Source organism: Kogia breviceps, chromosome 17, assembly GCF_026419965.1.
Source record: "Kogia breviceps isolate mKogBre1 chromosome 17, mKogBre1 haplotype 1, whole genome shotgun sequence".
NCBI lineage: Eukaryota > Metazoa > Chordata > Mammalia > Artiodactyla > Physeteridae > Kogia > Kogia breviceps.
The window spans coordinates 43,613,339-43,625,590 of NC_081326.1; the positions used below are offsets into that span (position 1 = coordinate 43,613,339).

At 36.6% G+C, this 12,252-nt stretch overlaps 1 protein-coding gene across 1 annotated transcript in view; it reads right to left on the reverse strand.

The window, feature by feature from the left end:
• Positions 1-8,707: 8,707 nt before the first annotated feature.
• Positions 8,708-12,252, reverse strand: part of RNF19A (ring finger protein 19A, RBR E3 ubiquitin protein ligase) — a 59,171-nt gene continuing 55,626 nt past the window's right edge. The window contains exon 10 of the mRNA XM_059042468.2: positions 8,708-11,611. Coding sequence (XP_058898451.1) covers positions 10,921-11,611 — 691 coding nt within the window. The 3' untranslated portion in view covers positions 8,708-10,920. The remainder of the gene's footprint in view (positions 11,612-12,252) is intronic.

The following is a 12,252-nucleotide window of genomic DNA, read 5'->3' on the forward strand; positions in this document are numbered from 1 at the left end:
AAGAACACTGCCCTAAAAGGTGCCCTGGTTTCCAAAATTCAGATTAGAGAAGTTCCTATTACTGAGAACTTTACAGTGACACTCTAAATATTTCTCAGACAGTAGTTCTTGGAATATTTGCATCAGAATCACTTGGAAATCTTAGAGTCCAGAGGTTGGGAATCTAAATTTTAAAATATTTCTTGTGATTCTTAGGCAAGTTGGAATATACACCCACTGTCCTAGATGATGAGTGTGTAATAACTAATTAATATCTGAGTTGCATAAGCATCTAAGTGAACTAAACTATTTATGACCCTCTGAATAAAGTATTATAGGGGGTAAATAAAAAGATAGCTCCTGCTTTTAATGAGTTTATGACTAATTTGGAAGAAATGGAAAATAAAACCAAGTTCAAGAGACTCTAGTAGGAAAAAAAAAAGCATTGATATAACGTTCAAGTGTCAAAGTTATTAAAAGGGCCAAAGTTAATCAAGAACACTTTCAGGAAGAGGTAAAATCTAAGCCATGTTTTTAAATTGACTTGGGTTGATGAGAAGAAAGAGCTCAGTCTGATTGAATTACTTTACTGTAGAATCTCCAGTGTCACAGTGCACTGGAAACTTAGTTTGAAACTCTGCCACTGTTGGCATGCTTCACCGCGAAGTGGTCAGAAACCAGTCAGGATACTTACAAAGCAAACTTGGTTTTCTATTTTTCTTATTTTATATGTGAACTATATCCCAATTTTTAAAATTGAGGGGAAAAAAAGCAAACCATCCAATTCAGACAACAACTTAGGGTCAAATTCCAATCATTCCAAACAGGTCACCCCCTTTAAGTGTGTCACCCCTTTAATTTATCAGAAGGAATAAAAGCTATGGATGAGTGAAAGACTAAATACTTCCATGCTACAATGGGAAACGAGAATGTCTACTCTTAACCGTTCCCATTTAATGCTGTATTGGAGGTTGAAGCCGGTAAAAGAAGGAAAAAAAGAAAAGTCACTAAAGGCTTCCAGACTGGAAAGGAAGAAATAAAGCTGTCTTTATTTGTAGACATGATCGTCTGTGTAGAAGAATCCTAGAGAATCTGCCAAAAAATTATTAGAATTAAAAAATGACTTAGAAGTTTGTAGGATTTCCAGATCAATCTACAAAAATTGTATTGCTATACAGGCAACCTTGGAGATATTGCAGGTTTATTGTGAATATCACAATAAAGTGGGTCATATGAATTTTGGGGTTTCCCAGTGCATATGCAAGTTACATTTACACTATACTGTAGTTTATTAGGTATGCAGTAGCATTATGTCTAAAAAATTGTATGCACCTAATTTAAAAAATACTCCATTGATGGGCTTCCCTGGTGGCGCAGTGGTTAAGAGTCTGCCTGCCACTTCAGGGGACACGGGTTCAAGCCCTGGCCGGGGCAGATCCCACATGCCGCGGAGCAACTAAGCCCGTGCGCCACAACTACTGAAGCCCGCGCGTGCCGTGCTCCGCAATAAGAGAAGCCACTGCAATGAGAAGGCCGCGCACCACAACAAAGACCCAATGCAGCCAAAAATAAAAATAAATAAAATTAAATTAAAAAAAAAATACTCCATTGCTAAAAAATGCTAACCGTCATCTGCCACAAAACTTCCGTTTATAAAAACATCATATCTTCAAAGCACAATAAAGCAAAGTGCAATAAAACAAGGTATGTCTGTATACTATTAATGAAAAATCAGAAATTGAGATTTTTTTAAAAAATCTACAAAAACACTGTTTTTGAAAACTATAAAACACTGTTTAAAGAAATTTTAAAAACTAAATGGATAGATACAATGTATTCATAGATCAGAAGAGTCAATATCATTAAGATGCTAATTTTCCCCCAATTGATCTATAGATTCAATTGAATCACAATAAAAATCCCAACAGGCTTTTTTATAGAAATCTAGAAATTCCAGTATAAAAACAGTATTCAGATCACAGGGAAAGGATAGATTATATAACAATGTCATCACAAACAGCTTTCTAAACGGAAGAAAATAAGATTGGACCTCCATATTATATACTAAACATAAATTCAATACAGATTAAAGCAAAGGTAAAAAGTTAAATAACAATCTCTCAAGAAACCTAGGAGACTAAGTATCATTTAGGAGCAGGGGAGACCTTAACCACGATTAGAGGCCTGAAATATACCATTAGACACATTTGAAAATAGAGATTTTATATGGCAAAAAAATAATATATATGAGTAAAGAGTGTATGGGGAGCCTCTGAATTATCTTTGCAACTTTTCTTTAAGTTTAAAAATATTCTAGGGCTTCCCTGGTGGCGCAGTGGTTAAGAATCCACCTGCCAATGCAGGGGACATGGGTTCGAGCCCTGGTCAGGGAAGATCTCACATGCCGCGGAACAACTAAGCCCGTGTGCCACAGCTACTGAGGCTGCGCTCAGGAGCCTGCAAGCCACAACTACTGAGCCCACGTGCCACAACTACTGAATCCTGCACACCTAGAGCCTGTGCTCCGCAACAAGAGAAGCCACCGCAATGACAAGCCTGCACACCGCAATGAAAGAGTAGCCCCCTAAAGCAGAAACTAACACAACATTGTAGAGCAATTATACTCCAATAAAGATGTTTAAAAAAAAAGAGTAGCCCCCGCTTACCGCAACTAGAGAAAGCCCACGCACAGCAATGAAGACCCAACACAGCCAAAAAAAAAAAAAAAATTCTAAATAAAGTTGAAGAAAAAAAATGCACAGCAAGAAAAGTTAAAGTCAATAATCAAATACTAGATTTAGAGAAAAATATAACTTAATAGTAATATATATAATATATAGCTATTATGATAGCTGTAATATATAATAAAGATATCTTTCAAACTGACAAGGAGAAAACAACTCAAAAAATATAGGCAAAAAATATTAAAGTCAATTTAGAGATCAACAAATCAACTACCATCATTTCCCTCCCCCCATAAAAAAGAAAACCAAACAAAAAGATGTACAAACTCACTCATAGGGATATGAAAAATCAAGTAGTAGGTATTACTTTATACCAAACAGCCTTGCAAAAACTATAAAGCTCCTAATATCTATTGTTGGTGGAATACAGGGGAAAGAGAACTCGTGTATTGTTAGTGGAATTGGAAATTGTGACAATCTTTTGGGGAAGGCAATCTGATAATCTTATTAAAATTAAAAATACATATACTTTTCAATGTAGCTATTTGATTTCCATGAATCCATCTCCCATACTCCAAACTACCAGAAAACAAGGACTTATGTATGAGGATGTTTCTTGCAGTGTTTGTAGAGAGGAAAACAAAAGAGACACAAAGTGAATACCCATGAACATGCAGCCATCAAAACGAATGAACTGGAGCTATATCACGTGACTTGGACTGATTTCTGAGATACTGAGAAAATCACGACAATAATCAATACATATACGCACTGTGTAAGACTGTATGAATGTAGAGAAAGCTATGCTATCACACATACTTGGTCATTTGCAGTGGTTATGGGGGAAGGTAATGTGGGAAGAAGGGTAGAGAAGAGAAAGGGGGAGCAAAGAAAAAAGAGAAAGGAAAAAGGGGAAGGGGAAAGAAAGTCTTTTGTGCACAGTTTATTTAAACTCTCAGTAGTACTTGTCTCTAAAACATCAGTTTGCACATTACCTCTAAAGCAACGATGATTTATTTATTTAGCTGAACATATTACATTTTCCTTAAACAGAAAAAAAAGCCCCCAGAAACAAAAGTAAAATGCCTTGGCTATTCCAACCCTGAAAAAAGATGTTCCAGTGGCTGTCATACATCCTAGAATATTTATGAATTAACCTATTTGGCATAAAACCTTGTTAAAAGTTTCAGCCACTGTCTTGTTTCAAAACTTATTCTAGTGGACAGTGTAATGAAGTGATTGGTCACCAACTCTGAGGCCTTGGTCCACAAATATTCTCATGTCTTTGCTCAGTTGTTCTATCCCATCATAGCAAGCTTATCCTCAATTCCCTCTCCGTAGATGAAGTACTTATTAAGCACACACGTAAGAAAAAGTAAAGGAAAGATACGGTTCTTGCCCCCGAGAGCCTACAGTTTCTTTCTTTTTAAGGTTTGTGGTTTCCTAGTATCCTGAATTCAGAATTTGGAGGCACCTGGTACACATGGGGTTGTGAAATATCTAAGTTTTACCTCCTTCATGCAGGCCAAAAGGTAGCAGAAATAGGCGCTCCAACATTATTAGGCAAAAAGCTGCAAAGAAAAACAATAAAAGCAGGACTATGTCAGCACCAGACAACCAGCAAATCGCCACACTCTAGGATTAGTAAACTCTGTGATCGGAGGAAAGAGCTTGCCATGCCTTGCTGCTCCTATTATGTAAATGAAAAGGAATTGCTTACTAACCCTGAAAATGTGGACCGCCGTGGTATTAAAAACAAAACAAAACAATTCAGAAGGTCCAGACAGCCTTAATAACAATTTCTACCAAACATTCAAGGAAGACATAATTCCAGTCTTACATACTCTGATATTGAAGTTTATCCCAGGAGGTTAGTTTAACATTTGAAGAATCAAATTCACTATGTTAATGCATTAAGGGAATAAATCACAATTACATGATAGATGACCCTCCCCCCAAAATAGCAGCCAATAAAATTCAGCATATTTCCCAAGGTAAACATTCTTGGCAAACTAAGAGTTAGGAAAGAATTTAATAATTTTGATAAAGGGTATCTATAAATATATCTGAAATATAAATATCATAATTAATGGTTGAAATGTTGAAAGGGTTCCCTTTGAGATTATTAACGAGTTAACAATGCCCCCCAAACCACTGCTATTCAGCACTGTGCACTTGAAGTCCTAGCCTCCAAATGGGCCAGAAAAAGAAATATATGATGCGGCAATCAAAGAGGAAGATTTGAATCCCTGTTCTGCAACTAACCAGCAATGTAATTCTGGGCAAAATGCTAACTCTATCTCAGTTTCCTCATCTGTAAGATGGGGATAATGAGTACCTCCTTCACAGGGTTGTTCTAAAGAGTAAATGAGAATATTTTAAAAGTACATAGAAAGTGTTTGACACTACAAACCACTGTAGAAGTGTCTGTTAAATAAAAAAATAATTATTCACAGATGATGACTGTGTATAGAGAAATCTCAAAGAATCTAGAGATAAACTTTTGGAATTAAAAGTACTGTTCCCTAGATGCAAAATCATTACATAAAAATTAGCCACATTTCTATATACTAACAAACAGAAAATGATACCTAAAAAATCAAGTACCCGGGAATAAAACTTCAAAAAAGATGTGAGAGATCTCTAGAGGAATAATTATAGGTTCAATGTAATCCCAACCAAAATTGATGGAACGCAACGAGGTTATTCTAAAATGTTTATGGAAATGTAAAGTGCTAAGAACAGTCAAGACACTCTCCAAGAAAAACAAGGTGGCCAAGATATTTCTAGATATCAAATAAATTCCAAGACTGATGTCTAACTCGTCCATTAACTCACCTGGGGGAAGATCTCTTTCTGGAATGCTCATCCAATAGGTATGTCTTCATAGTTCCTCCCTCGCTTCCTTTAGATCTTTGTACCAATGTCACCTAGGAAGACATCTTTCCAGTTTGCCCTGTATAAAACAGCACTACCCAATACTTCTGGGTACACTTTTTCCCCCATCCCATATTTTCATAGCATCCATTATCTGAAAGTATTTTAAGGTATGTGTATATGTTTATTATTTATGTCACTCTCTTGACTATAAGCTTGCTGAAAGCAGAGAATGTTTATTTAGTACAATGCTGTATCTCCAGATTTACTCTCTTTGTTGAATGAATAAATAAATTGGCAGAAATCACAAAGATTCTCACTGGCATAGGAAATGTAGCGATTAAATTTGAACTAAACTTATAAACTGCAAACTCTCCTTCACTATTCATATATTAAATGATGGCTACCAAAATGCTATAACTCTCCCCAGGTTTAGAATACTATTTTGGGCATCCAGAAACAACCAGTATGTAAATACTGGCTTTAAGCAATGATATCTCAAACTTAATTAAGGGAAATAAATGAAACAAGCCTATTAAAAGAGCCATATAAAATGTAGCTGAAACTCTTAATTGACTCTAAAATTGGCAAAATGATATAAGGAGTAGGAGTTTAGGTATTTTGCTCATGTTATGTATGAATTAATAGCTCTGATGGTTTTCAACATATATTTTATCCTTTGGTGATCAAAGTTTATTTTTTAATTTTTTAATTGAAATATAGTTGACATACAATATTATGTTAGTTTCAGGTGTACTACATAGTGATTTGACATTTACATACATTATAAAATGATCGTTATGATAAATCTAGTAACCACCTGTCTCCAAATTTATTACAATATTATTGACCATATTCTTTATGATGTATATTACATCCCTGGGGCTCACTTATTTTATAACTAGAAGTTTGTATCTTTTAATCCTCATCACTTACTTTGCCCAAAGCACCCTCCTTCCTGCGAATCTGGCAAACCACCCATTTGTTCTCTTTATCTATGAGTCTGTTTTCATTTTGCTTTTTTAGATCCCACATATAAGTGAGATCATGATATTTGTCTTCGACTTACCTCACTTAGCATAATGCCCTATACATCCATCCATGTTGCTGCAAATGACACAATTTCATTCTCTTTTATGGCTAATAGTCACATGGAAAAACCCGAACTTTTTGGCCAACCCAATATATATTACATATATGTGTGTGTGTGTGTGTGTATATACACACACAAACACACCTTCTCTATCCATTCACCTACTGATGGGCACTTAGATTGCTTCCATATCTTGCCTATTGTAAATAATGCTGCTATGAACATAGTGGTGCATATATCTTTTCAAATTAGTGTTTTTGTTTCTTCAGAAAAATACCCAGAAGTGGAATTGCTGGATCATTTGGTAATTCCACTTTCAGTTTCTTGAGGGGCCTCCATACCGTTTCTCCATAGTAGCCGTACCAATTTGCATTCCTACCAACAGTGCAGGATGGTCCCCTTTTCTCCACATCCTCGCCAATACTTGTTGTTTTTGTTGTCTTTTTGATTACAGTCATTGTGACAGATGTGAGGGGCTATCTCATTGTGGTTTTGATTTGCATTTCCCTAATGACAGTGATGTTGAGCGTCATTTCATGTGCCTGTTGGCCATCTGTATGTCTTTTCTGGAAAAATGTCTATTCAGGTCCTCTGACCATTTTTTTAACGGAATTTTTTTTTTTGATATTCAGTTGTATGAGTTCTTTATATATTTTGGATATTAACCTCTTATCACACATATCATTTGCAAATATCTCCTTCCACTCAGTAGGCTGCCTTTTCACTTGATAGATGGTTTCCTTTGCTGTGCAAAAGCGCGTGGGTCGAGGACCTAGGCTCCTTTCGAATTTCTCCCTCTGCACTGGGGCCCGGAGCACATGAGATTTTGCACGTGCCCTCTAAGAGCAGAGTCTCTCTATCCTATAGCCTTCCAGCTCTCAAACATAAGGTCTGCTTTTTAGAATCAGCCTGTTTTTAAAAAGCCCTGTTTTCAAAACCAGATGTCCTGGGGGCTCATCTTTTGGTGCAGAATTCCTGGGCTAGGAGCCCAACATGGGGCTCAGACCCCTCACTCCTTGGGGAGGACCTCTGTGCGTGTGATATTCCTCGCATTTGTGCGTCACTGACCTGGGGGTGTGAGTCCTGACTATACCGAGTCTCCACCCCTCCTACGCATCTGTTGTGGCCCCTTCTTTATATCTTTAGCTGTGCAAAATCTTTTCTGCTAGTCTTCAGGTCATTTTCATAGATAATTACTCTGTAAATCGTTGTAATTTTGGTGTGCCCGTGGGAGGTGAGTTGAGAGTCTTCCTTCTCCATCATCATGGGGAAGTTCTCCAAAATTTGTATTTAACTAGACAATATGCTATGGAAAATCTTACATATTTACAAATTAACCCAATTTCTGGTGAAAATAAGTTAAGAAAGATGAATTGTATAAATTTAACATAAAAAGCTTACTAATTCAGTGCTCTGAAGCTGGAAATTTGTACATTTAAGAGAATTCAGTTAAACTGGTAGCCCACACAATGAACAGTAGAGTATATGATCACTATCTGTGTATTCTTTCTCACTACTATGCGATTTTCCCCTTAAAGAAAGCAAAGTGTAAAGGGCTTTTAAAAGATTTTGATGTGTTAAGGCCTGTCTTGAACTGCAGAATATTCTCTTGTGCTATGGTAGCCCACGGTTGTGTTCCAGAGGAATCTGGTTTAGTCCTTAATTAATCCAAGTTTGAAGGAACTTCTGAAGTCAGTTGAAAGCATTAGACCATTTTCAAAGTGAGACTGAGGCAGTACTGGTTGGGGTACAACCAGGAGAGGGATGGGTGCACTGAATGCACAGGCCTCCTAACTCGGCACCGCCTTTGCTGTATTCCTCCTAAGATCATTTAGCTTTCCATTTACTCTTTAGCTTTCTACAGAAATGTCAAGAAGGCAGTCAACATATTCACACACATTATTTTCATGAAGTATTAACTATGTAACAGGAAAACAGAAAAACCATCTACGTATTTTATAGAGGCTATGAGAATAGAAAGCGTTTCATTACAATTATTAGCTTGAATTTAAATGGCTCTAGTTTCATAATCTAATGTTGCCAGAGTAGAATCTCTTAAAAGTCTTTTAAGACCTTTTTACTTTTTTTAAATCTTTGTTTTTATTTTACAAATTTATTTATTTATTTATTTTTGGCTGCGTTGGGTCTTCGTTGCTGCACACGGGCTTTCTCTAGTTGCGGCGAGCGGGGGCCACTCTTCGTTGTGGTGCGCAGGCTTCTCATTGCATTGGCTTCTCTTGTTGCAGAGCATAGGCTCTAGGGGCACGGGCTCAGTAGTTGTGGCACACGGGCTCAGTAGTTGTGGCTCACGGGCTCTAGAGTGCAGGCTCATAGTTGTGGTGCACGGGCTTAGCTGCTCCGTGGCATGTGGGATCTTCCTGGACCAGGGCTCAAACCCATGTCCCCTGCATTGGCAGGCGGATTCTTAACCACTGTGCCACCAGGGAAACCCTACTTTTCTTTTAAGATGAGGATTTATAATGCTTATTTCTTCATAATTTAAATGATAGATCTATTTACTTTTCAACCAACATACTTTAAAAAAATGAATTTATGTTGATGAATAAAGCAGCTTCTTTCTGGAGGAAAGGCAGGTATTCGACATGAAGAAAGAATAGTTTCTAACATTGTTGAGAAGTTCAGCAGATGCTTCCCTCTAGGCTGAGACTAGAATGCAGAATCCTCTCAGTGGCTTGCAATATTTACGAGTTTGCCACGTGGCAAATGAATATTCCTATTCTTATAAAAATGTCAGTGCACAAACCATAAGGCAGTGATACATTAGTATTTACATTTATTTCATGTATGCAGTTTACACACTCACTATTGAACAAAATTGGAATGCAGACAAATATACAAATACCATAATAAGCATTATCAAATAAAATAACTGGCACTAGTGTTATAAGCATATTAATGGGCCTGGTGAGAAAAATGATGAAAGAAGATTGCAGCCCATGGCATTTTTCTTTTTCTCAAAAGAAAAAGCTCTGTAGCACCATAATGGTAATACTTAAAAGAAACACATAAGATGGAATATTTTAACTGCTATCACTGAGGTAAGCCTGTTTTATTTAAGTGAATTATACTGGAAGTTAACAGTATAGGCAATATTTTGGCCAACTTCTGTTTATGTCAGCTGAACATCTTCCATAAACAAAAGCAAAGGAAAATAAAGCCAGCCATATACAGACCCCTCCTCAGTACTTGGTACAAACTCTGCACCATGCTTTGATTTCATGATTGGAGAAGATATACATGTGCTAAAAACTGAGGTTATGTAAAGTTATTCACTAAAGCCTGAGTGTGTCTTTGGTAGGCTAATACTTTTTCAGCATTGTTATTGTTAATCATATTTATGTTTCTCTATCCTTGTATTTTTCTACATAATCCAAGGTGGCTAGAGAGGACATTATGGAAAGCAATACAGCAAAACCCTCAAACAAGTAGGCCCTTAAAATCTACTCTATTCTGAAGGCACCAAGAATCAGTGGGGTGCAAACTTCCCCTTAGTGAAAGGTGACTTTTTTGTAATACTTATAAACTAATGGAATTTTATTTTGCAGTTTTATATATTTTATTTGGTGCTGTCAGTATACTTAATTACCTACTTTTACAGTTTTCTTCTAAGATGGCAACAATATACAAGATATATAGGGTACCAGGTATTTCTATTTCAAAGTTGTGCAAAAACTGCCACAATTTTGCTCAAAGTGTCTAAGTATCCAAATGGTAGCAAATGGGCTGCATTAAGCTGTATATATCCACACTGCATATGAAGAAAAAAATGAAATTTATGCCCAGTTATGAATAGAAATGTTACAAAGTGTATCATATACTGCGAGTAACCTGCAAGGTTCTTTAAACAGTATCTTTTAGTGGTTTCAATAAAATGTCACTAACCACTTAGCCCTAAGCCTCAAGTTCTCTTCATAAGAATGCTGTAGAACTGCATTAGTATTTTATATTGATTATAAATTAAGCCAAATGTCTATCTAAATACACAAGTATGTGCTTCAAGCAATGTTTTGTGGCAAACACACAAAACATAATTCTCTTAAGAATTACTGTCCTTTCAATAATGCACTTTTAAAGCCTTCATTTCATAGTTTGGTAATTAAGATCCACATGAAACACAATGCTTTGCTGAACACAGAAAATGTATCTGCATTATGATTATGTAACCCAGCGTTTGCTGGCAACTTGAAACTTAAAATAGTCATGTGCAGTTCAACCAGCTCCAAACAAGGTTTTTCAAGTGGTAATTATCTTGCAGCATTTACATGTCTATATATCAGTCTGAATTGCAACTTTTAATTCCATTGTCTGATGTGAGTGGTTGTTATTTGCTTCTTTTAGTGCACTGCCAAAATATAAATCAATATTGGTTTTTATTCCACTGTTGCCATGTTCTTCAGCAATATGATTCAACTGCGTAACTTCTGAACATGAAGCAGTTTTAGTAAGCACAGAAATGCTACATTGATGTGGGGAATTTTCCAGACGGTCGTTTTCTACCTCAGGAAGAATGTTAACAGTAGCAAAGCGGGTGTGATAATCAGTGGAACCATGACTACAAGAAGTTTTCATGCTTTCTAGGTCAGAACAACTAAATTCAGAAAAATGACTAGAGTGGGAATCTGCTACAGAAGGCATACTGTCACTGAGGGATGGTGCCTCGAATTCACTTGAGTTCGTGCTCTGTTGTTCTAACAACTGTGCATCCATGTCCTCTCTGGTCTCATTTATCTTCATGTTACTCTTTTTCCTCAATTTACCACTTTTTGATTTCTTTCCTGCTGCTGCTTCTTTGGACCACTTGGTGGCACTGGATTTACCTTCAGGCAAGCCACTGGACGAACCCCCAGGATGACTTCGGGTGGCACTGCCATCCTCCACACTGCTGCTTCCACTGTTGTGCCTGAATTTGGATGGCTTTGACTCGATATCTACCTGAACCTCCATACTGTTGCCTTCTCTGGAACATAAGAGTAACATATAAATTTCTGACTTCCTCTTTTTAAAAAGAAAAATGCAAATGACAGCAAAAGGGGAGAGGCTTCTGTGTGAAAACTTCAAAGACTATGTAAAAGCTATTAGAACAAATTAATGCAGGATACATTCTACTAATAGAAAAAAGTTGCTTGAAATAAGAGGACTATCTTTAAAATAATACTTCAATATAAAATAAATAAAACAGAAGCAACTACACTCATTGCTTATGCTATTCCAGGTACTATGCTACCTTCTCCATTTTTTTTCCAGAACAGTTGTATTGATATAATTTGCATATCATAAAATTCACCTGTTTCAAGTGCACAATTCAGTGGTTTATAGTATATTCACAGTTTGCAACCATCACCACTATTGAACTTCAGAACATTTTCATCATCCCCAAAAGAAACCCATTAGCAGCCAGTTCCCATTCTTCCCTCCCCCCAACCCCTAGCAACCACTAACCTACTTTCTGTCTCTATGGATCTGCCTATTGTGGACATCTCACCACTTTCTTTTTGCAGAGAACCTAATAGTAATAACCATTATTCACAATAATTTTGCCTAATGATAGGGATAATTCTTTACAAATTAATTTAAAAAATACTTCTGACTTTATAACAG